This window comes from Puntigrus tetrazona, unplaced genomic scaffold, assembly GCF_018831695.1.
Source record: "Puntigrus tetrazona isolate hp1 unplaced genomic scaffold, ASM1883169v1 S000000270, whole genome shotgun sequence".
Taxonomy (NCBI): domain Eukaryota; kingdom Metazoa; phylum Chordata; class Actinopteri; order Cypriniformes; family Cyprinidae; genus Puntigrus; species Puntigrus tetrazona.
Window position 1 is genome coordinate 1,117,501 of NW_025047932.1, and position 25,000 is coordinate 1,142,500.

At 35.6% G+C, this 25,000-nt stretch overlaps 1 protein-coding gene across 2 annotated transcripts in view; it reads right to left on the reverse strand.

The window, feature by feature from the left end:
* Window positions 1-25,000, reverse strand: part of LOC122333413 (zinc transporter ZIP11-like) — a 102,278-nt gene that overhangs the window by 19,856 nt on the left and 57,422 nt on the right. For both annotated transcript variants that reach the window (XM_043231008.1, XM_043231007.1), the window contains exon 7: window positions 12,458-12,625. In XM_043231008.1, coding sequence (XP_043086943.1) covers window positions 12,458-12,625 — 168 coding nt within the window. The remainder of the gene's footprint in view (window positions 1-12,457; window positions 12,626-25,000) is intronic.

The following is a 25,000-nucleotide window of genomic DNA, read 5'->3' on the forward strand; positions in this document are numbered from 1 at the left end:
GTCTTGATCTCCTGTGGTTTGTTCTGCTATTTGAGTTTAGATTTCAAACGCCTCACACAGCTCTGAGACAGACGCGCCTTTTCAGTCCAGCGGCATCTGATAAACTGACATCCAATCAGAGTCCAATCCAACTCCCATCATCCTCTACAGCGCTCCTGCAGCGACACACACCTCTGGACAGACCCGAGTGTGTGTGTGTGTGTGTGTGTGTGTGTAAATATTTTAATTCAAAGCCATCGCTTCAGATTAATCAGGTCAATCTTATCTTTACCCAGAAAAATTCATTCCGGGCTCAGAGGAAATTAAGGATATGTAAATGTATTCGATATCAAATCAAGCTGACATTAAATCAGATAAAAGTCTGAAGTAAACACTTGTGCAGCGGTTAAAGTGACAGATCAGGTTAAAAGCTCATCAGCTTCTGACATCAACCTGAAACCATTACATCATTTAAACTAGAAGAGGCCGAGTCTTTAAGGAAACTGCTTTAAGAGAGCTGTGATTAAAGTTGGTTTGGGGTCAGATTTGTATTATTACTATTTTTTTTTTTTTAAATAAATAAATATGTTTTGACATATAGTGACAGTAAAGACACATATAATGTTAGAAAACATTTATATTTTAAATAAAGGCTGTATATATATTCCTCAAATGATTCTGAAAATTAAATCAGTTTCCACAAAACAGTTTCATCATCAGTATATATATATATATATATATATATATATATATATATATATATATATATATATATATATGTATCGAAACCATATATATATATATATATATATATATATATATATATATATATATATATATATATATATATGCATATATATATAATATATATATATATATATATATATATATATATATATATATTAGGTATTTCGATACACGGATGGTATGATTTCAGTATAACAGAGACACACACACACACACACACACACACACACACACACACACACACACACACACACACACACACACACACACACACCGCTAACTTTACAGTGCAGTTGGTACTCTATTTATCAAAATAAAGTAATTTAAACCAAACACTGCTGGAACGTGACTTAATCATAGTTTAGCATTCAGACGCGCTACACTGCAAATATGAAAATATTGTGAAATATTAAAATTAGTCTCAGATGAGAGAGATAGGATACACAAGCATTTCTTTATTTTAAAATGCTTTCAATTGTACAGTTTTTCCTCCTAAAATCTGAAGAAAATGTACCCAAACCCTGAACCCCAGCATGGCCGCTGCTCGTCTCACACACGGTGTAACCACATCCAGAGATTGATTACAGACGTCCCCTCAAGCTCATCTATACACCACCTCCATCCATAAAACATGATCTTCCCTCGTTCAGCCTCCTCCTCATCACTCACGCGCTCCACAAGAGAGAAACCAAGACGTCTTACCTCTCCTGTCAAACAGCATCCGATTTCCAGCACAAAACAGAAGCACAGATAAAGGCTCGGCTTAAAATCAATCACTAAAAGTGGAGGTGAATGACGTCTAATGCAGATTTAGTTGAGTATTAAAGTCTATTCAGTAAAAGGAGAGGCTGGATGCATGTAGTTTAATAAAACCATCATGTTCAACTTTATTTAAGGTGGCTGTTTCATTAAATAATTCAGATGGATCACATGATTCCACCACATTTATATATAAAAGTAACCTTTAGGCTAGCTTGTAGAATGTGCATTATTTAATCTGTAAAGGTAATAGTTTTTTCCCCATGCATTTTTATTACAACTGTGGCATGTTGTTGTTTCCTGGCCTGGTAATGATTGATAGGATAGTCGTATTGTAAAAAACTAACAACTATGGTACATGGCCTTCAGGTATATGGTTAAATATGGCATAGATGAACTGTGATGAACTGTTAACATCAATTTAAGAAAATGTTTAGTTAGATTGACTTCCCATGGCGTGCTGAATTAGAACATTTTGTCAAACTAAGTACCTAAATAATGTACAATTATTAATTATAATGATTTTTACGTCTCTTATGCTCAACAAGGGTGCATTCATTTGATCAAAAATAGGAAAAATAAATAAATATATATGGTTTCTATTTTAAGGTACTTAATACATATAACAATATAATATTTATTAAAATAATACGTGTCACACGATCCTTCACAAATAATTCTAATATGCTGATTTTTATTAAAATGATGTCGGCAACTGGTGTGCTGGCAAATATTATTTTTGGACAAGGCGATGCTTTGACGGATATCTTGTATTCAAGATCTATATAAAAAACATCTTCCAGCTCACTAGGGCACAAGACCAACATCATGATTAACATGGCCCTACGGTCTCACGCCCGTCAGAGATTCCCGGTGGACTCCTGAAATAAATAGGAAAGCAACGACAGCAGGAGAACACTCGGAGTGATTAGACCCCGCTCAATAAAACACTACTTAAAATGCACATTCATAATCTTTCACAATACCGCCTTCGAGCCGCACGTCTGCAGCTTTTACAAAACTACAATGTCTAACCGCCATTGGACGAGAACAAGATGCAGTCGATGCACAAGATCAATATATGATCAGTTACAAAGTCTCTTTCACACATCAACATAATAAAGTGTGTGTGTGTTTAATTGAGCTATGGGATGCACAGTCATACTAGAGGCTGGGTGCATGCATACTAGAGATTAGAGAGCAGCGCTTGATTATACTCCAGAGACACGGCTGCAAATAACTCAACACTTTATGACCATCTCACCTGTGTTCGGCTCTGACAGCAAGCCAATGAAGAACAGAGAATAAAGATCGCCCGCAGCTAAAAGAGCAAATATCATTTTCTTTTCCCGAGTGCAATCTATATATTGAATCGGGGTCAGTCCGCTTTCAAAGGAGCATCTTTGCTTGCTTTCAGGTTAGTTGCGATATATTCGCAGGAGGTTTTTTTTTTTTTGTGCTTTGTCCGAAGGATGCTTTCGTACAAACTTATCAGATGGGAGGTGCTGAGAAAAACCTCCAGCCAAATGAGCGTGTTTCACCGGTCACTCACTGCGTTTAGCTGCACTTAACTTAATGAACCGCAGGCGCGTATGAAAATCAGCCCAGTGTTTCCCACACACACACACACACACATACTGGCATTCGTGGTTTACGGGGACTTTCTATAGGCATAATGGTTTTTATACTGTACAAACTGTATTTCTATCGCCCTCCACCCCTTACAGGAAACTACCGCCATTTTTTTTTACTTCATAAAACACTGTTAAGTATGTTTTTTAAGCCTTTTGTTTTAAGGGGACACAGGAAATGTCCTCATAAACCATTTACACGTCATTATACACATTTGTGTTCTCATAACACACACACACACACACTGACAGACATACACAGAAAGACTTAAGGCCATTGACCTTCATGCTTACACACACACACACACTCTCTCTCTCTCACACATGCACACACACACAGAAAGACTTAAGGCCATTGATCTTCATGCTTAAACTAATAATGTAGATGCGGCAATGAATGCCACTGGACTTTATGAGACTATGTCATTCGCATTAGATGCTCTCTCAAGGCCTGCGTGTTTGTGTGCGTGACAAACTCAAGCTTATGTTAATGACTCACTGCGTGTGACTCACGTGTGCATTATTTTTCCGACGTTGCACGTTAACAAATATCTATGGAGTCAAAACAATTAATGCATACCACAAAAAACTAAAGTCAGTAATTCTGCATCGCATCTGAAATATTTCTGAAGCACTCAAACCCTTGAGTCTGGTGTGACGCTGATGAAACGCAGCACAAAGAGAGCAGAGAGCATCTTGGGAGATGCGATTTATGCATGCATGCATTCAGACTTAAGCTCAGAATCATGTCTTAATTCTGGGTCGAGATGAAGCATGAGACGGTCGCATTAGAATCAAAGAATGGAGGTACAATGAGAAGGAGTTAAGTGGATGTTAAAGTGAGCAGAGAGACTTTAGAGATGGACTACACTTTAAATGGTTAAATGGGGCAAGAGAGTTTTTAAAATCATTTTCACCTGCCAAGTTCTTCTATTAGTGTTGGTGTCGTATGGTTGTCGCATGCAAAATAAAAGTTTTTGTTTAATATGTGTGTGTGTGTGTACTGTACTGTGTATATTTATTATGCATATATAAATACAAAAAACGCATGTGTATATTTGTGTGTATATAGTGACATATTAATGAGTTTATATATTATATATATAATTATATTTTTTTGTATATATATATATATGCGTTTATATATTAAATATACATGCTATTTATTATAATCTTAATTATTTACCCAGTGCTAATAAAAAATAGAAAGATGGAAAAAAGAAAATAAGGAAAGGAAGATTATTGTTGCTTAATGAGGAACTTTTTTTTGGTTTTTTAAGAGAATATACACACACACACACACACACACACACACACACATTCACACATTCACACACACACATACAAAAAATCCCATAATCCTTCTGAGCAACATTAATCTTCCTTTCCTTTATTTCCATCTTTCTTTTTCTTTCCACTGAGTAAATAATTAAGATATAATTAACAGTTTAATTAAAGTGTCAGAGCTTGACAGATTGTCCTTTTTTTTAAGTACTGGGGAAAAGGAACGGCCCGTTTATACCAACTATTATCATCTTTCCCGCGTGTTTAATTCTGTCTAACAGCAAAAACACTGTCACTGCGTTTTAAACAAAGAAGTAACAACTATAAATGAATTGTTAAAGTGCTTGCTTTAAGCAGCGTCGGATCCCTCGCCGCTCTCCATCTGCTTTACTTCACTTCAGCTGCTATCTGTCTGCGCAGAATCAGGATAAGCGGACGGCCTTTGGGTGGAAAAGCGCTTTTACCTGCTTCAAGCGGTCAAAAAGAGAGAGATTTTCAAAAAAGTATACCAAAACCTTCTATATGTTAAAAGAGTAATTCGGCCAAAAATGAAAGATGTGGTGATAATGTCCTCAGTCTCTTTTCCCGTCAGATTTGGAGAAATATAGCATTGCAACGGACGCTCTGAGGTGAATGGGTGCCGTCAGAACAGCTGATAAAAACACCACACTAATCCACAGCCTATCAGTTAACATCTGGAGGAAACTAGCTGCATGTTTGTAAGAAACAAATCCACCATTAAAGGGTTAGTTCGCCCCGAAATAATACCTTTTTGTCCAAAGAAAGCAAAAATAACAAATGCATGATATTTTTGTTTTCTTTGCACAAAAAACAGTAGTGGACCGTTAACTGTTTTATTGATGTCTTTATTAAGTTCCTGGACCTGGATCGTTTCAGTTGTGTTGCTGTCTATGGAGGGTCAGATGGCCTCAATAATATCTTCATTTGTGTTTTGAAGATGAACGAAAGTCTGGAGTGACATGAAGGCGAGTAATTAATGACAGAATTTTCATTCTGAACTAATCCTTTTAATGATGGATTTGTTTCTTACTAAAACGCAGCTTTTTGTCTTCTCCAGATGTTAACCGACGGACTGGAGTGCTGTGGATTATTGTGATTATTTATATACTCATTCTGACGGCACCCATTCGATGCAATGCTGCATTTCTCCAAATCTGATGAAGAAACAAACCCCCTGGCGTCACAGACGACCGGAAGCTGAGCGCGTTTTCAGCAAACGATGAACTATTCCTTTCAGCGGTTCAGACTGATTTAATTGCACGTTGAACACATTTGTGCAGACTGTACTGTATGAGGAATATCAATAGAGCGCTGCGCTGCAAACACTGTAATTATGTCCTGACAAAAGTAGCAGCGGCTGACAGAGGTTACCGCCGGGCTCTAGAGCAGACAAAAGCCCACTCGGAGACGTCCACCGTCTTCTTCATTTCACTGACATTTAACACGTCGGCAATTTTGCTCGGCAGACATCTGACCTCAACGGCGTGAATAAAAGTCTGCAGATGTTTTGTACCGACGTGAAAAAAAAATTTTCTTCAGGAATTTTCAGAATAACGCTAATAAAAGGCTGAAGACTTCGGACCATGTCACTGGGACATGAAAAACTTCTGAGACGTTTGGATTAATATTAATAAAATATTAATAAAACGATTAAAATGTTCTCTTTTGTTGGGTTTAAACGTGAATAGCCTTCAAGGGAAGTTTGCCTTTCTGAATTCACTGTTAATACCAAGTTGGGTTTGTATTGTTAAAGCTTTCGGAAATTAATTTTCATGCGCGGTGCCGCTGAATATTTCCGATCGATCGCTCAGGCATGGCTGTGTACATACTAGTGCTCTACGTAAATTAAATCTCTGTAAAGAAAAATAAAAATTAAATACACAATAACCAGATTATTATACAGTATTAATCATCTATATATTGATGATTATTGGTCATCGCTTATTCAATAGAATTAAAATGGTATACTTTTGTAATGTTGGCTCTGTTTGGCTCTAGAACTAAATTCAAATTAAACTGAATAATTCAGCTTAAAAAAAGCATATCAGCACAAACGCCTCATACCAAAAGCCACAAATGCTGGTGGAAGGCTGATGATTTTGAGAAACAGGACCTGGGTCAGCTAAGATCTGGTCAATGATCTCGAGGACCCCAGCGAATCTACAACAGAACGGCTGAGAAGAAGAAAATCAAGGTGTTTCTGTACCTCAATCGAACTCCTGACCTCATCCTGAAAGATCAACGCTCATAAAGAAACGCCCACAAACCTCAATAAAGTGAAGGACGAGATTTGTCCAGAACAATGTGAGAGACTTCAAGTTACTTCAAGCTATTGCTGCTAAAAGTGGATCTACGGCTAATTGGATCATAAGGTGTCCTCATTTTGTCACCAGGTAATTTTTTACCGTTACTACGACTAAATATGTTTGGCAATGAAGCTTCATGCTAGAGTTTTAACTTCGTCTTGGCAGAAGCCCACAAACTGAGTTCGAAGTGGCACGTTGCACTTTCTCTAGCAGATAAACAGACTCCTGGGAGAAGAAAGAAGCAGAAAGGGACGGAAAAAGCAATCGGAAACGACACACAGAGACGGCGAGGCTCTGCAAAGCCTGCTGGGCTTCACCGCTGCTTCAGAACCAGCGAAGGAACCTAATGAATCCACCGGAGGAATCAGGGGAGAAGAGCCCTGCGCCGTGCCTTCAGAAAGCAGCCGAGGAGAAACACTCAACTCAACCTTATCAAACATCCAGACTTCAGCAGAAAGCAAATCCACATGTGTTATTTTCCCCTAAGTGCATCGGTTGGTCTCTTTCAGAGCTTCATTAGCATGTCAGTAGAGCCTCGTGGCTTGGCAATCTCCACGCGAGGTTAGAAAAGGCCTGAGGTAGAGCTCGGCCGTCTACAAAAACCCTGAAGCACATCCCGGGATTATTCAAGGAGATGTTGCTCTTTTCGGGTTCTCTTTGCAGTGCTCCTATCTTTGATGTGACAAAGAAGATGATGAAAGCCGGCGCTAATAAGGAAGCAGAGAGCAGCTCGTGTGTTCCCACACGCTCCCAAACTGACAGGAAATGGTTGCGCATTGAACAATGAACGCTTTATTGGAGAAAGGTCATGATATCATGGGCTGTGGTCCATGACGGTAATGACGATGTTCCTGAAGGCTTACTTTCAGAAGCAATCATTTGAAGGAAGCGCTTAAATAAAAGAGGCTCTCAATTGAAAGCAAAGTAAAAAATAAGACAAACTTCAACATTTAAATGCACATGAAAACAATAACATAACTAGTGCTGTCAAATGACTAATCGCATCCAAAATAAAGGTTTTTGTTTGCATAATAAATATATGCATGCATATTAAAGAAAAATATGTCATGAAATAATAATCAAAAATCTTTGTTTATTAAAGACAAATGTTCACAAAATGTTCTAAAGTTCATTTAGACAAATGCTGTTGAGCGTGATATTTGATTTTACAGCTCATACAGTATCATATCATTAGAAAATGGAGGAAGAAACTGCTCCAAACTGAGCAAAAATGATGCTGATATTTATGAGCAACAAATTTTGATGTTTGCAAATCGATGAGATATTGTGCATCTCTCATAAAATGATCTAAATGTGCATGTCACACGGTAAGATGAGACTGAAACGATCCAAACGTGAAACTCATGGACAGCTTTAATCACGTTAATCGTTTAGAGACTTTAATAAGACGTGTACCGAGCGATACAGCAGCCTTTACGGGGTTAAAGGTTGTTCGGCTTTTTCAAGGCAGAACAAGAAAAGACAGAAAAGAAAGCCTAAGCACTCAGGCTTTTTAAACTTGTCACAACATGAAAAAAAAACACAAAAAAGGGTTTATTTCTGAGAGCAGGAACACGGCGGACAATTTGGAGTCAGACAGTAATTATCCTGCGATCTCTTGATAAAAGCAGCGAAGGTGTTTCACGAGGGCCTTCTTCTCTCTGGAGGAGGTCAGCGAGCCGATGCGGGTGATTGTGAACGTGATGAAAGTGTTGGTGAAAGACGGCGATTGTGAATGATTGTGATCATGAAGAGAGTTGGGTAATAATCTTTAAGATGCTCCTAATCGGGTTACAGTTTACATGATTCACACAATGCTAGTAGATTATTCACAATTCACTGATGAAAGTATTCTTTTCTTCCATAAAAATGTAAATATACCATTATATAGTATATATATTATATACCTTTTTTTCCCTTTAAGTGTTTTGTTTTGATTGCTTCTTTTTTAAAATGAGTTAAAGTATTTTAATTCACAATTTTTAATGATTCGATTAATTATTATAAGCGCACAAAACGCACAAACAAGCTTTTTTAACGATCAGAAGAATGTTTTTTCGCACTATGAAGAAACGTTTGTGCAAAGGAAATATTCCACAGATGTGAAAGCATCAATGCCAGTAAAGAGTGTGAAAGTGTTTTACTGTGTGCACAATAAGAGCACGTCTCCAACCATAAAACAGAAGAATTAATTGGCTTTTAATTACATAATGAGCTCTTAATGTTTATGCTTTCAAATACTGGCCAGATTTATTTATGTTTTAAGTGCCTCTTAACTACGATTAACTTGACCGTAATTACTGACTATTATAACTTGATTTTAAAGAGATTAACTCTAGACTCTAGACTACCAGACATAGCTCAGTTTTTTGTTTTTTGACGTCATGTACTCTTCTCCTCATGATGCTTTCACGCACCTTGAGGGACATTTAAGGTCACAGCACCAGCACGGCTAATGCATATCAATAAAAACTATACTGCATCAGCTTTAATGCAAAATAACAGAAACGATGTTTGAATGACAAACAGAAGTATTACATAAAGATTTGCATTTTCACATTTATGAATGCCTTCAGACATCTATTACAGTTGGAAACAGACTGAGAAACGGGCTTTAAAATATATATTGTAATTGAAATCCGTTGACAGTAAGAAACACTAAACGGTGTCTTTTTATGTTTTCTTTGTACTAGTATGAAAACATTGACGGGTGCATGAAAAAAACTGTTTTCACCGGCAGAGTCTCCTCTTAACAAACAGCTGTTGAAAGCACAAATGCTATAAAGTGCATCATATATAAGAAACTGCGAGGGGCTCGAGCGAAACAAGCACTGGTTTTAGATACAGCAGTTCAAAATGATGGAATTTAATCAGCATATACTGGATAAAATATGCCATATTGCATGCAATATTCTTTGCATCTAATAAAATTAAGAAGCTAGAAGATGTCAAACGTGTAGGACGCCTGTTAAAAAAGGTAGTTTTTTTTTTTAGGTAAAAAACGTCACTCCAGAGAACTTACACACTTTTGACACTTCAGGGAGGATTTTTTGAAGCTACAGCCACAAATGAAGGGACTTAAAGGTGTACTCTGCACGGTGGCTTTGTTCGTCTGTCATACTGACCTTTTTGAGATCTAATCGGCAACAGCACTTCAGATCATACATCAGAGACCTGAGGCAAAGGTCAGCTCATCGTCGCGTCACGGGCGGCGCACAATACAACCGAGACTGATCTGATCTGTGCAGGTCACTACTTTAAAAGTTGGGGGAAAAGTCCATTTGTAATAGTTTTTTCCACGTTAATTAATTTCATTAATTGTTTTTATATATATTCTATTGAACCTTCAATCAATAATAGAATAGTTATAAACAAAAAAATTATTATGTAAAAAAAAACGCTTTTTTTTTTTACATTTTTAATATTATTGATACATAAATTTCAATAAATGTTTGGGGTCGGTAAGATTTTATTTTAACAAAAAAGTATCTTATGCTCACCAAGGCTGTGTTAATTTGATATTAAAAAAACAGTAATATTATGAAACATTATTACTATTATTATAAAAAGCTCATTTATTTCTGTGATCAAAGCTGTATTTTCAGCATCATTATAGTGTCACGTGATCCTTTAGAAATCACTCTAATATTTCGGATCATTATCAATGCAAAAACCTTTTTTTCAAAAAAGTTTATCAACTTAACATAGCCTTAAAGAATAATAAAAAAAAATGGTACTGACTCCAAACTATTGAATAGTAATGTAACAGATTGCCTTAGTAATGAAAAATGTAGCTGATATAATGAGTTCTCCTCAATTGAGTCTTATTCATTCGTTATTATATAACAGGTCTTTTCTTGGTGACCTTGTGCTGTACCTTCCTCTTAAAGCCGTGCTAAAGAACAGCACTCTATTGATCTCGTCTCGTTCGGATGATTCATTTTGACAGATGCTTGATTTGCTGACAATGCGTCCGTTTTAGAGTCCGCTAATCCAGTCTGAAAAAGAGCAAGCCGAGAGTCGCTGTGTAATTAAACAGCACTGGCTTTAGAAAGCGCGGCTGGTGGTCAACCTTCGGGAGTCAAGTCGTCTGGAAGATGGGCCGCGAGATGCACGGAACGGACGGGAATATTCACCTCTCAGAGCTGTGATCAAGTGCTGCCTAAAGCGCTGCTGATAGAGAGGAAAATACAGGCAGCGTGGTGCAAAAGCACAAGGAGAACCAATAGAGACTTTTAAAATGTCGAAAAAGCAGCACAGCTCCAGCGGGGATCAACGTCAAATAATCATTATCGGTCACTTTGACTGACTTGGCTGTTCATTTTTAGTTTTATTCTAGACCGGTTCATTTCTGAGTGCAGATTTTAAACACTGATAATCCTAATAATGTATTATTTTTAGGTATGCATTACATTATCGGACCGATATCGAAATTGGCTTAAAACCGATAATGGCTTAAAATGTAAAAATCGGCATCGGACTGGTGTTTATCTGTAAATGATGCCGATATGTCTTGTCAATAATAGGGTTATTTCACATTCAGAGTAGGATGGTGATAAGATCAAGTCAGCCGTGTGGTTATTCTTGAAGGTTCGCTGTTTTGGGCTGCAGCCTTTAATCTGAATACGTGTAAAAAATGATGGGAATGCTGGTCCTTCCTACGAGTCCAAACGCCTGGCCTACAAAGTGCTTTATTTACTTAGGGGGCGCTTTTGGGCTGGTTGTAATAAAAAAAACAAGTAAACTATATAAATATCACCAAGAATGTGATGTTTACAAGGTGGAGAAAAAAAAAAAAAAATCACAAATATGGCATTTGCAAATTAAATATTTTTATATAAATACAGATTTATTAATAAATGTGTCATATGCTGCACATTAATGAATTAATAATTAAAAAAACAATTGAGAGCTCTAAAAGATTTTCAGTATTTCTACAGCCCTTATGTCTCCGACCATCCACAAATCTTAAAATAAAATTTTAAGGGATCGATATTTATGGTTACGCTGCATCTTTCTGGAATAAATGCAAACGATTGATATATAAGTGGATTTATTATTATTTTTAAAGCTTTCAATGCACTATAATATCATATAAAATAAAAAAATCTGTATATTGGTATTTTGATATATATATATATATATACATATATATATATATATATATATATATATATATATATATATATATATATACACACACACATATATATACATATACTGTATATATACACACATATATATATACACACACACACACACACACACACACACACACACACAGTCATGCATTTCTGATACTGAATCAATCAATAGCAGACTGCCTTTCGTTTTAAATGTGTCCTTGTTCACCTGTTCATAAATGTAGAAAGATGTCCCGATCATCAGCATAGTGAGGAAACACCTGTATTTTTGCAGTGTGCGAATAAACACATGCAAATCATGTTTCAGTGTGGGATCAAATCTCCGTTTGAAGCGCCAGTCATAGGGAAAGGTCACACGCAGATATGAATAATTATGCAACCATTCTTTCTTCTAGGATTAGGCCGCACAGACTCATGAATACCAGCGAGACGGATGACGTGGCGTCATCGCTGACCTCAAACCCGGAAGAAGAGCACTGTGCGCTCTTAAAATAAATACTAATGGATGCTAACAATAAAAAGCTAAGAGAGAGATGCGCTACGGAAAGAGACAACCGAAGAGGAGGCCAGGAGTGGAGAGACTCACCGGGAATGTTATGTATAGTGATGGCCAGGATCAGCAGAACGATTCTCCTCCAGCTACTTCCTGTTTGACCGCTCACTTCCTGTGCTTTAGGACTCACGTCCTGCTCCTCCGTGTGGCCGGGGTTGGGACCCCTGCGTCTCTGATACACCTCTCCATTCTCGATTTTATCTAAAGGAGGAAGAGAAAAAGTCGTCATACGGAGAACAATCACACGCTGAAAGAATCAATACAACAGCAATTCATTAGTTAGTGACGCAAAAATCACATAAATCCTGTATTTAGAGACGCTGTGAACAGGGCTGTAAACCTGAGCCTCATAAAAGTTGACCTCTTGGGGTTAACCAACATTTTCTGAAGCAATTTCTTCCACTGACCATTTGTTGAAGTCACATTTATTTCAGATAGAGTTTTATGCACTATTGATTATTTACAAGCAGTGCCACAGAAAATAACAGTGGAAATGTACATATGCATATATATATATATATATATATATATAACGTATAAAAATAATGTATTGCTATTTATTATTATGGTAACACTATGCAAGCTTCCAGTAGTTTAACTGACACGAACGAACATTAAACAATACATTTATTACAGATACAGACGATAATACAGATGTTCACTCTTAGCCCATGTTCATTCAGAGTGCTTTAACCGCTAACAAAAACTGTTGATTTTAATAATGCATTAGTAAATGTTGCAATTAACATTAAGCAAGATTAATACATGAACTAATAAACTTTTGTTCATTCTTAGGTCATGGTAACTATAGTAGTTTTCATTCAATTTGATTGCATCCCTAATACATATGCACACATATATACACACACATATATATATACATATATACATATACAGTATATATATATATATATATATATATATATATATATATATATATATATATATATATATATATATATATATATATATATATATATATATATATATAGTATATATACAGTATATATATATATATATATATATATATATATATATATATATATATATATATATATATATACTGTATATGTATATATATATACTGTATATATATATATATATATATATATATATACATATATATATATACAGTATATATACATATACATATATATAGTAGTATATATATATACATATATATATAGTAGTATATATATATACATATATATACAGTATATATATATACATATATATATATATACAGTATATACATATATACATATATACAGTATATATATATATACATATATACAGTATATATATATATACATATATATATATATATAGTATATATATATATATACAGTATATATATATATATATATACATATATATACATATATATATATATATATATATATATATATATATATATATATATATATATATATATATATATATATACACACAGTATATATATACACAGTATATATATACACATACATATAGTATATATATGTACATATGCATATATATGTACATTATGCATATATGTATATATATACATACATATTATATATACATACATGCATATATACATACGATTTTAATTATGCTATCATGTTTTTATTGTTTTATTATATTAGTAATGTTACTTTTATATTTATTTGCAGTTTAACTGCGATTAATCCGTTTTATGCAAATTAATAAGCTTTTGTGGTTCGTTTTGAAGCTGTACCTGAAAAACTTGGAAATGAAAAGAAGTTCTTCTGTGTTTGTATGTCGCTCGTGATCGAATCAAACACAAAGTGTAAACTATTAATCAATCAGTTGTTGGGTCTTAAATGCTGATTTCTGTACAGCCAATAAATCAAGCTCACGCTTCATTACTGCAGTTACTTCCCACGATCGATACGAAGACGCTGTTAATAATCAAGAGAACGAGCGGCTCTGTTCAAAGCTGACCCGAGCTTTCATCTCAATCATCTCCCGGCTCTCACACTGTATTTATCCCCATTTATTCTCCAATCGGCCAGTCCTCTCTTTCCTTTAATCGCTATAGAAAGGAGGAAAATGATATCTGGAGTGCATTTGAAAGTCACACATCTCTTTAGAGCGCCATTCTGAGGAGGATGACACGGATGACCCTCGCTGAAGCAGGTCCGTCTCAGCACACAGGAAAACACATAATCGATGCAGATTACCTGGGCTGAACGGCCACGAGGAGCACATCCGTCATGTGTGAAACACTTCTCAGATGAGTTCTCACGTGAAATATGAAATGTGATTTCATAGACATATACATAAATGAGTCACATCTGGCCGCATTCATAATTCAACTGGAACAAATGCATTGCACAGCTGAAAATGTATTAAGCAAAGATTTCTAAAGTATATCATACAGCAAATTAGATTTTGATCTTGCTAAGCACTCTGTTTATATTAAGGGTTTATTCATAGACCTATTATTTGGTTTTGTTTGTTTATGTATTGTTTTTTGACTGTTAATTTAGTTTTGTGGAATAGAGCGGGGACCGAAAATACATAACAATGCAACAGTTTAATTTTGTCTTTTTTTGTCTTTTTTTATTAATAAATTTTTTATTAATAAATGAATTAATATATATATTTTATATATTATATGCATTCTGAATAATATATATATATATATATATATATATATATATATATATATATAAATGCACACATATATACATATGTACATTTATTGAATATTAATTGATACATTTAGGAAGATTTTTAAATACATAAATGTGGCACATTTGTTTGGATTTATGACTTCATAATTATAATTTAATTTATAATTTATAATTTAACAGGGGCAACATGCTATACAGCCCCAAAAAATCTAACAAACCAAGTGCATTTCATAAATATTCAACGAGAATTATGGAAACTGTTAAGAATGAGGAAATAGGTTTTAGGAAACATTACAGGTGAAATTTCAGCCCGGGTGAGGCTTAATCCTCTGATAATTAATGAGATGCGAGGTCATTATGGAGGCAAATAATAAATTACCAGTAACACAACACATCTGGATGCATTATATCTAGATTTGATTTTGCATCACTGAAGCGTGATGAGCGACAGAGAAGATATTCACACCGACGGCTGAATTAATCACAGATTCTTAGATGAAAGCCTGAGAGGCTCCAAGTGCCAATATTTCTTAACTCAAGCTGTCAAATTTCTCAGGCGAGTCTGCACTTCCCTTAACTTCCCCATCTTCTTCACTTCTCTCTCAAAACAGCGCTTTAGAAAAAAAAACATACCGAATAGTAAATTGGCCGTGGATTGCACGATGAAATACTAGCTGCCTCTTTTACCACACAAAAACACACACAAAAATTGCATGCAAACACAGGCATATCTTCACATCACTGTGTGGCATAAACCAAAAATTGATTGCTCAAACGTCAGAGCAGCTCAAAGGTCAGAGCAGCGAGTCGGAGCTATTTCTGTCCATCAAGCTGTCTCCGCAGGCGTCCGGTTCTTCTGCTGATTACTGCTTGTTTGCTGGTTTTCCTGACAATATGCTAATGTGCGTTCTGCAGCTACATCCCATATCACCCGCTGATTTGCGTATACGCTCCAACCCGTCTTCAGCAATCAGTCATAAGTCATTCTCCAAAGAAATTATACGTGGCACAAAGAGAAAGACGAGTGTTGGCCTTGAGAACTTTGCGATAAGTTTTTGAAATGTGTCTCCGTTTGCATTTAGTCACGTACAACTACATTGGAAATCGAAAATATTGCTGTGATTGAAAATAACTAAATTGTGTGGGAATGCACGCTGAACTGCGATTGAACCTGGATTTTCAGCGTCACGCGGTCCTTCAGAAATCATAATAATATGTTGATTCGAGGAATATCTTTATTTTTCAGCATTCACAGAAAGTTCACAAGTCTTTTGTAACGTCATAAATGTCACTTTTGAACGATTTAATGCATCCTTGATTAATAAAAGCAGTACTTGACCGCTTCAAACGTACTGCATGGTAGCTTTAGAGCACACAAAATATAGTGCGTTAGTCATATTTGCATTTATTTATATCTTCCAGTTCATTTTTGAAGCATTACAGCACCGGCTACGTCCTGCATAGAGATTCAGCCCGACTTTGACAGAATAAATGAATTGAGATATGCATTCACAGAAATAACACACCCATCACGAAAGCGATTTTCCCCGGGAGACGTCAGCACCCTCTACTGGCCGGCTTTTAGGGCACTTTAATGCCAATCTAATCACAGGCACACGGCGCTTTCTTACATTTCGCCTCAAGTCCTCTATCGTATGCAGGAGGTTTCTAGAAACGAAGCACAGAATGAACTCAATACTCCTCGGGCACTGACTGCATCGCTACTTCTGCCGCTGTGAATATTTCATACCAGTTATGAGCTTTTGTCTGCGAGTGCATGACCCATTTATTCAAATGCAGACATTACAAGCCACATGCACAGCTAAAAAACACACACACACACACACACACACACCGCCAGAGATGATCTCGAGACCTCCAGAGACAGATCTTCCATCAATCTCCTCACAAACGTCATCCCAAGTGTGTTTGATTGAGTACAGAGGAGCACATCCACACACCTGAACAGGGTCTAACACAACAAGAGACCATCCATCTCCGTCAAACCTGGATCATGATGAATGTCGTGCAATGAAAACATATTCATGTCAAAATGTAACATATATATACTTTAATATATAACAGTCAAAATAAAATTAATAAATACATATAAATACATTACATGCCAATAGTAAGTGAAATAACTATAATCTTTAAATAATTGCAATAATTAATTTATTACTTCATGCAGTTACTGCAGTTAATAATTAAATGTGGAAATTAAATACATTTTTAAATAAATATATACATTTATTGCATGTCCGGTACATTATACGATAACTTAAAACTTTGTGCAATAGTATTTTTGTTTAATAAATACATAAATTGTTCAAATGATGTAATGTCATGGACATATATATATATATATATATATATATATATATATATATATATACACACACACACCTGTCTATAACTGAGAAACCATCCATCTCCATCAGATAAATTACTGCTTTATATATATATATATATATATATATACACTTTTTTTTTTTTTTTTACTGTGTGTTTTAATGTGACGATTGTGAAAAGTGGAGAAATCATTTGAAAAGCCATCGAACCGTCACTAAAATGCACCGTTTTTCACATCTGACAAGAGTGATCAAACATAATATCCCCCACATCACATGATAAACGCATCCAACTTTAATCTAACTTCTATTCATTTAAAACGCTCTTCTAAAAAACCCTTCTCGAAATGAACAAGGCGTCCGGGCCCAAATAGCGTAACTCAACAGGTTTGTGGAAAGCGATCGCTTCCATCTAATTTGTGCATCAGACTCAGCAACACGTCGCCATAGAAACGCTTGGCCAGCGGTCGCAGGCGGACTCATGCCAGCACGCGGCTTGCATAATCATGCTTACATTCATACTGTATATTCATGGCGCGTGGCAGCGCATATTCACAGAATCACGCCAGCAGCATATGTGCTCCATTATTCAGCAGCTTTAACCCCCGCTCACCTCATCTGCCGTTTACGTGATCAGGAACGCCGCGCACGCATTCATCATCAGACCTGCTGTCCTTCTCAAAAGAACACGCTGCCCTTTATTTCTGATTCTGTCTGCAGGGATGAGGATCACGCCGACTAAACATCCTCCACTCCTTCCGGCTCTATCAAAGTTGGACGGCACCGAAAAGCAGTAAAATAAAATGCATTTCATGACTCCAAAACACTCAAGTAATTAAACAAATACAAAAAGTAAAATTTTTAAAACGTGGTATTTTGAGTGACACGTGCTCGGCATCGAACAGAAATAACACTGAACTGAAACTACACAAACTGTAGCGTATCACGGTTTCCACAAAAATACTGTTTTCATGAGTAATGATGGTGAAAATTCACTGAAATCAATTACAGCTTAACAGAAATTCGCCCAGAGTACAGGTATTTAACATTCTAATGATATTTCACTTTTTTGATCATATAAATGCAGCTTTGGTGAGCAGAAGAGACTTGTTTTTGATGTGCTTGCCCGTACGAAATATGAAAAAACGGCATTGGATATGAATAGCACATAAATAAACAGGTACTTATTTAAGTGCTTAATTATTCATTAATGTCACTAAATCCCACAGTTCACCAGCCTTTATTCAAAAGTCTGAAAAAAAACTAAAGCAAACAATTAAGAGTCAAAATTAATGAAAAGCTTATCTGGAAAACCAACTCAAAATGAATTTAAAAAGTAATTTATTATATGCAAATTAGTTATGTATCCTATGATGCGTCACGCATTTGACACAAATGCGTTTCTTTGTTTATTTCTGTCAGAGATAAACTTCCTGTCCGAACAGAACACATTGTTTTATTTGATTTTCAAGCGCCACGGCCAGTCGAACAACCAATTAAGCTCCTGCTTTATCGTGTGGCATCTGGTCAGGAAACGGTCATGTGTCCACTCTGGAAACACCAGCAGAAAATAACAGCACTGGGATTTCTATCTTCTATATTTATGCTGGATTAAGTGAAACATGGTAACAGAAGAGTGAGAATAAAATGTTTTACTCCTATTAAATATGATAAAATAACTGGTATCAATAATAGCAATATAGATCTCTAAGTTCTTGTATCAGACAAAAAATACATTAAAAGAACTGCATATTACAAAAAAGTTGTTTTTTTTAATTACCAAGGTGTTTTCAATTTATTTCATACATTGCTATTATTATTATTATTATTATTATTATTAACAACAGGTAAATAAAATTAGTAAATTTTAGTAAAAATTACTTAAATTAAAACAAATACTACAAAAAACAACAAAATTACTAAAACGTTCAAATTAGAATGTTAACAAATAAAATTTGAAATATTAACATCAAATATTTAGGATAAAATAATACTAATAAGCATCTCATAAATATGCCTAGATGTTAAAATTAAAACAAAATGTATTACTTTGTTCTATTATATATAGAACAAATATTATATATCTTTTTTTTTTAGGGGATATTTGGCAATTGCACATAAATCCCACAGAAGCTTACGTTTTAAAACATGCATCACCACTGGGAATTCATCTCTCATCATCAGAGGCTTATCATAAGATAATCATAATACTTCAATAATTGCGCAAACTGATTACTCTAGATCTGACATCTTAAGATCCCCTCAGTTTAATTAAAAGCGCAAGAGACCATTATTAAAAATCTGATCAGTAATGCTGTTTCCTGTAATATCTGTGAAAGGGCTACACAGAATCACACTGCAGGGCTGTAACACAGACAGGACAGGCTGGACAGTCCGTCCTCAAGCACCTGAATCAGCTCCTCACGTAGGAGTTTGTACCTGCCGGTGAAGAAACACTGCTCATCCATCTCATCCACACACGCCGTTCGCAACAGAACAAAACAGGACTGCAAAAGGAAACTGGCCAAATATCAACTCCGTGAGTAAATTGCATCAGTCTTTTCAGTGCCAGAATAAAGAAGCTCCAAAACTCACGGTCCTGATTTTTCCTCAAAGCGTGGCATCAACTCAAAAGTGTTGAATCTAAGCACAGAACACTGGTTACGCTGATAATGCAATAAACAGCCTAAACCGTGTTAACAAAGGCAAACGTTACATAAAAAGTGCTGTACCGGGTGCGCTACCCAGCAAGTTTACTACGTCAAAAAAGACACGCATATGGAGCTGGTCGTGTGAAATTTTTTCATTTACTAAAATGCACTACATTAAAGGGGCGATTCGATGCTCCTAAAAGAGCATTATTTTGAGTATTTAGTGTAATGCAATGTGTTTATGAGGTTTAAGTTTCAAAAAACACATTATTTTCTACGCGCTGTACGTTGTTTCTTCTCTTACCGTAACGTAATCCTGTGTCCCGGCGCAAAAACAATAAAATCCATTACAAATGAGGCACTTTCTGCATTCAGTGGACACATAATCACTTATTATAATGACTTAGTGCTGCCTTTTTGCACATTGCATCACGCCTCATGAATATATAACACTTCACCACTCGGTTGCGAGTCAGAAGCACCAGACTGTCCTTGCCTCAGTTTATAGTCTCCGTGCGCAGCCACCACAGACTGATGATTTTTAGTTTAAGCACAAACAACAAAACACAACGTCTCCGGAACATGGCGCCCGCAGCAACGAGAATAATAGCTCCACCTTCTTTCTTCAAATAAAAATCTGGGCAGTGTTACGAAAATAAAAGCAGAAAAGTTGGGGTGTTAAACGAGCCGTTTCAGGGGCTAATGATATAAATCTTTTTGGTTTTGAAACTTTAGGGATCTTAACTATGCTAACAGCTTTAACACTCCAAAGAGAAGGGAACATCATATGACCCCTCTAAAAGCGTTCGGAGCTCCACGAAATTAAGCCACTATGAATAAATAATCATTAATCATAATTTGTGTGAAAACGAATGCAATTTGTTAGTGATTCGCAGCCAACAGTGTTTTGGAGTTTTGCTTTTTTCCAGCGAGTCTGTGTTGAATGTTTTCCAGGCTAGTGGCTGAAAAATACTGCAACACGTAAACTAGATATCAGCCGTCAAATGTCAAGCACACATTCAGAGAGAGGAAATGAGAATATATCAAACAAACAAACAAGCAGGTGAAGGTAGAAGAAGTCTCTGACCGCCTCGTAAGATCTGTGAGACATTCAGGGCTGGTTTGGTGCGCACATATATTAACATAATGAGAAGGACAGGAAGGAGAGTTCATTTTTAAATTACCGAGCATCGTCAGTATGAACTGGATAGAAATAGTAACTATAGAGTAATATTCTGAACAACTCTTATTAAGACTTCATGAAATAAATTACCGTATTTCAATGCTTGGAGTACAGGTTTCTGGCAATGTTAGGTTTTAATATGAAATCTTAATAAGCATTAATTTGCCAGGTTTCAAATTATTTTAACGACTCATTAGCATCAAATTTATCGATTTCTCAGAAAAAATTTAAAACGAAATCTTTTAGATGCTATAAAATGGTTTAAAATAAGCCATTTATATATGAACATACCCCTCTGTCGAAGCAGTAATGCTTGGTTTAAATTGAAATTTAATTGAGCGATTGTAAACTGATAAAGCGAAGAAAAATGAACCCTTGAGTATATTGTCTGAAACAAGTTATAAAGAGCAAAATAGCTCAAAATCTTAAAATCTGAAAGTGCGCATAAAATTACTGTCTCGAATCATTGGAGTCGTTTTTTAAAATGAATCTTTTTTAGTTTTATGTTGACATCAATACGAAACGTTAGCCTGTTGCCATCCACTTGTTGGTGTTTCTGCGTCGGTCTGAATAAAAACGAAAATGCGAGTTCATTCTTCACCACTAGGTGTCGCTGTACACGAATCAGCGCAGAGCTCACAAACACAGGCTAGATGAAATCGACCAATCATCGCAGATTAGCGTCATGCAAAAACAACAATTGAGCAAATCGTCTGGGAGTCGTTGAGCAGATAAGTCCATATTATAAGACCACAAAAGTGTTTTTTGACATTGCATGCATGTCAACCCCCAAAACCTAAATACGAACCTTTCATTAGCCATAATAGGGGCACTTTAAGACTGCCCAGTGCAGTTTTGGTATAAAAGCTAGCCGACTTCAAGTGACTTTGGCGAGTAGGACATACGTTTTCATCAATCGATCAGATTTTAGGTTCTGCCTGGAGCTCTTTAACACTATGTTAGACAGGAAAAGCGTCCCAAGTCCATCCGGAAACGCTCATCCTACTTGGCGTCTCGTCCCGTCTCACCTTGAGCGTTCATGACGACTGCGACGTTTCCAAACGTCGAGTTTCTAGACAGATTCTACTCCAAACCCTCGCTGACGGACGAGAGAATGAGCCATGATGCCCGTCTATGGAGACCCGCTGCGTTTCCTGGCAAAAGCTCGGCTCATGAGCGCCGCCTCCATCTTCACCTTCAAATACTATCTCACGTAACAAGCGGGAGCCTCGGGGCCGGAGGGATCTCACAGAAAACAGCAGCAGCAAATACTCCGCATTACAAACACTCACGCAGAGAAAGGAAGAGCTGCAAACAGCAAGAGAGATATTGTGATATTTGCTCGTCATTCAGGAAGGCGAGTGAACACAGAAGGGCTTAAAGGGATTTTTTTTGCACAATATAAGTTGCAATTTAGTTTTTCGTAACCATTTTCCTCCCTCTCGCCGACCATTAGAAGTGTTTTAGGCTCATGTTTCAGCTGCATGCTGAGGAATACAGGCGGCTGCTGCTTTACTGTCTGCTTCCATTTAGTTTTTAACATATTCAATATTCTGTTCATTTCTCTTTCATTTCTATAAACTATGTATTTTCTATTCTTTGTACATTTTATATACAAAGACGTCAAGATGTCCCGCATCACAAGACATTCTCCAAAGTGATTTGATGTCCACAGAAAGAATAAATGTGTTATTAAAAAAAGTAAGGTTTCAAGTAAGTTTTTAGAGAATAAAATGTCAGAGTTGGTTGAAATAATCATCATTGAGCGTAACAAAACCGTGTAAAAACACTCAAACATGCTTAATCTGACTTGTACATATTAAAATAGATAAAAGAATAAGGAAGCATATTAAATTTTGTTGTTTTCAGTGAGTAAAAAAATATTACTGATGAATGTATTGGTATTTGAGGTACGTAATTCATATTTTAACGTGTCACAAACTAACTTTTCTTGCAAAACGTTTACAAAATTTAAATTTAAAGCAGTATTACACTTATCATTTTTATGGTTAAACCATTTTTTGTCTTTTACCCATTGTATATAATGTAATATAATACTCTTGAAGAGCAATAAATATGTAATTCTACCTGTTATACGCCCTAAAAATATTTTTACATTTATTAAAACAAATGTAAATAAATGCACAAACATAAAAAATATTTTGAAAATATTTACATGCATGTGCATTTATATTATTCTATTGTATATTATATATATTTAATACTTAAGCATATTTTTCTTGCATGTGTTTGTATTTATATACATTTATGTATCATGGAAACAAAAACATTTTGGATGTGATCAATCAAATTTATGTATGTATATACACTATTATATATATGTGTGTGTGTATATGTATATATATATATATATATATATATATATATATATAATTATTATTAATATTAATAATGCACTGGCTTTGTTTTAGTATTCCTATAGATATTGTCCCTTGAAACTAACAAGTAGAACAAATTTATTAAATGTTAAATCCATTTTTTATGCCTAAAAAAGCATTTAAAAGTAGCATATTAGTACGTTTTATGCATGTCCTGAATGCTTTATTTGCCATTCAACATTTTGTAATGTAACTGGACAACTCATCAAATGGGTGAAATCAGGAAAGTTTTGCCTAAAACGCCTGCTGGCCAAAGGCAAAGACAAGCAAAGGCAAATGTTGATTTTACCCCCAAGACATTATATATCAGATATGAGTGTGCAGATGAGCCGCGCTCGCAGGGCCCTTCCAGCACTGAACATCCCCAGCGGCTCGCAGCTAACTCATCCCAGTCAACTAAACCTGCATGGCTTCACACACACACACACACTAAAACACATCTTCACGTGATGTAAGAGACGGCAAAGCGACATCTTCACTTACACACCCCACATTTCTCTCTCGGTTGTCATCGTGTCTGAAGGATGATGATGTGCGCAGTGATGGCTGGAAAGGAAAAACACCCGAAAAAATCCCACGAGAAAAAGCGGTTTCTATGAAGCCTCTACATGAAGACACATTATAAAAGGTATTACTAAAGCATCCAGAAAGCATTTTAAACAACTGCAACCACAGTTACGTTTCAATCCTACTTTTTGGTACAAAATAAATAAATAAAAATTAACGAATGAGCAAGTATTAATTGCCTATATCATATTATGTATTATTGATTATGCTGGTGATTATGCATTGTGTGTAGAGTAGAGTATAGTGCAATAAGTATTAAATGCAGTGTTATATACATTTCTCTCACTGGAAACCACTGGATTTCATGCATTGCAAAATTATTTTGCTTAAGTTATATATACAATATACAGTTTTTATACAATTTGCCAAAGACGAAAAAAGGTTTAAGCATAAAAACAATAAGTGTAATACCACTTTAACAACTTGTTGTTGTTGTTTAAAGTTCACCGTTTAATAGCAATTTAGTTTTTCATTTGAATATGCTTCCTTATTCTTTTATATATTTAAAATATAAGTCAGAATACGAATATTGTTTGAATTGCTGAGTAAATATTGTGTTACACTGAATGACATTTTTTGAAACTTTAAAAGTAGACAATTTACTTGCATTTAATGTGCTTTTATGGACATAAAATAACTTTTGATGCTGACATCTTGACATTTTTGTCCTATAAGGTGTGTGTGTGTGTGTGTGTGTGTGTGTGTGTGTGCGTGTTCATGTGTGCGTGTGTGTGTGTGCGTGTGTGTCTGCGTGTGTGTGTGTGTGTGTGTGCTCTAAAGGTG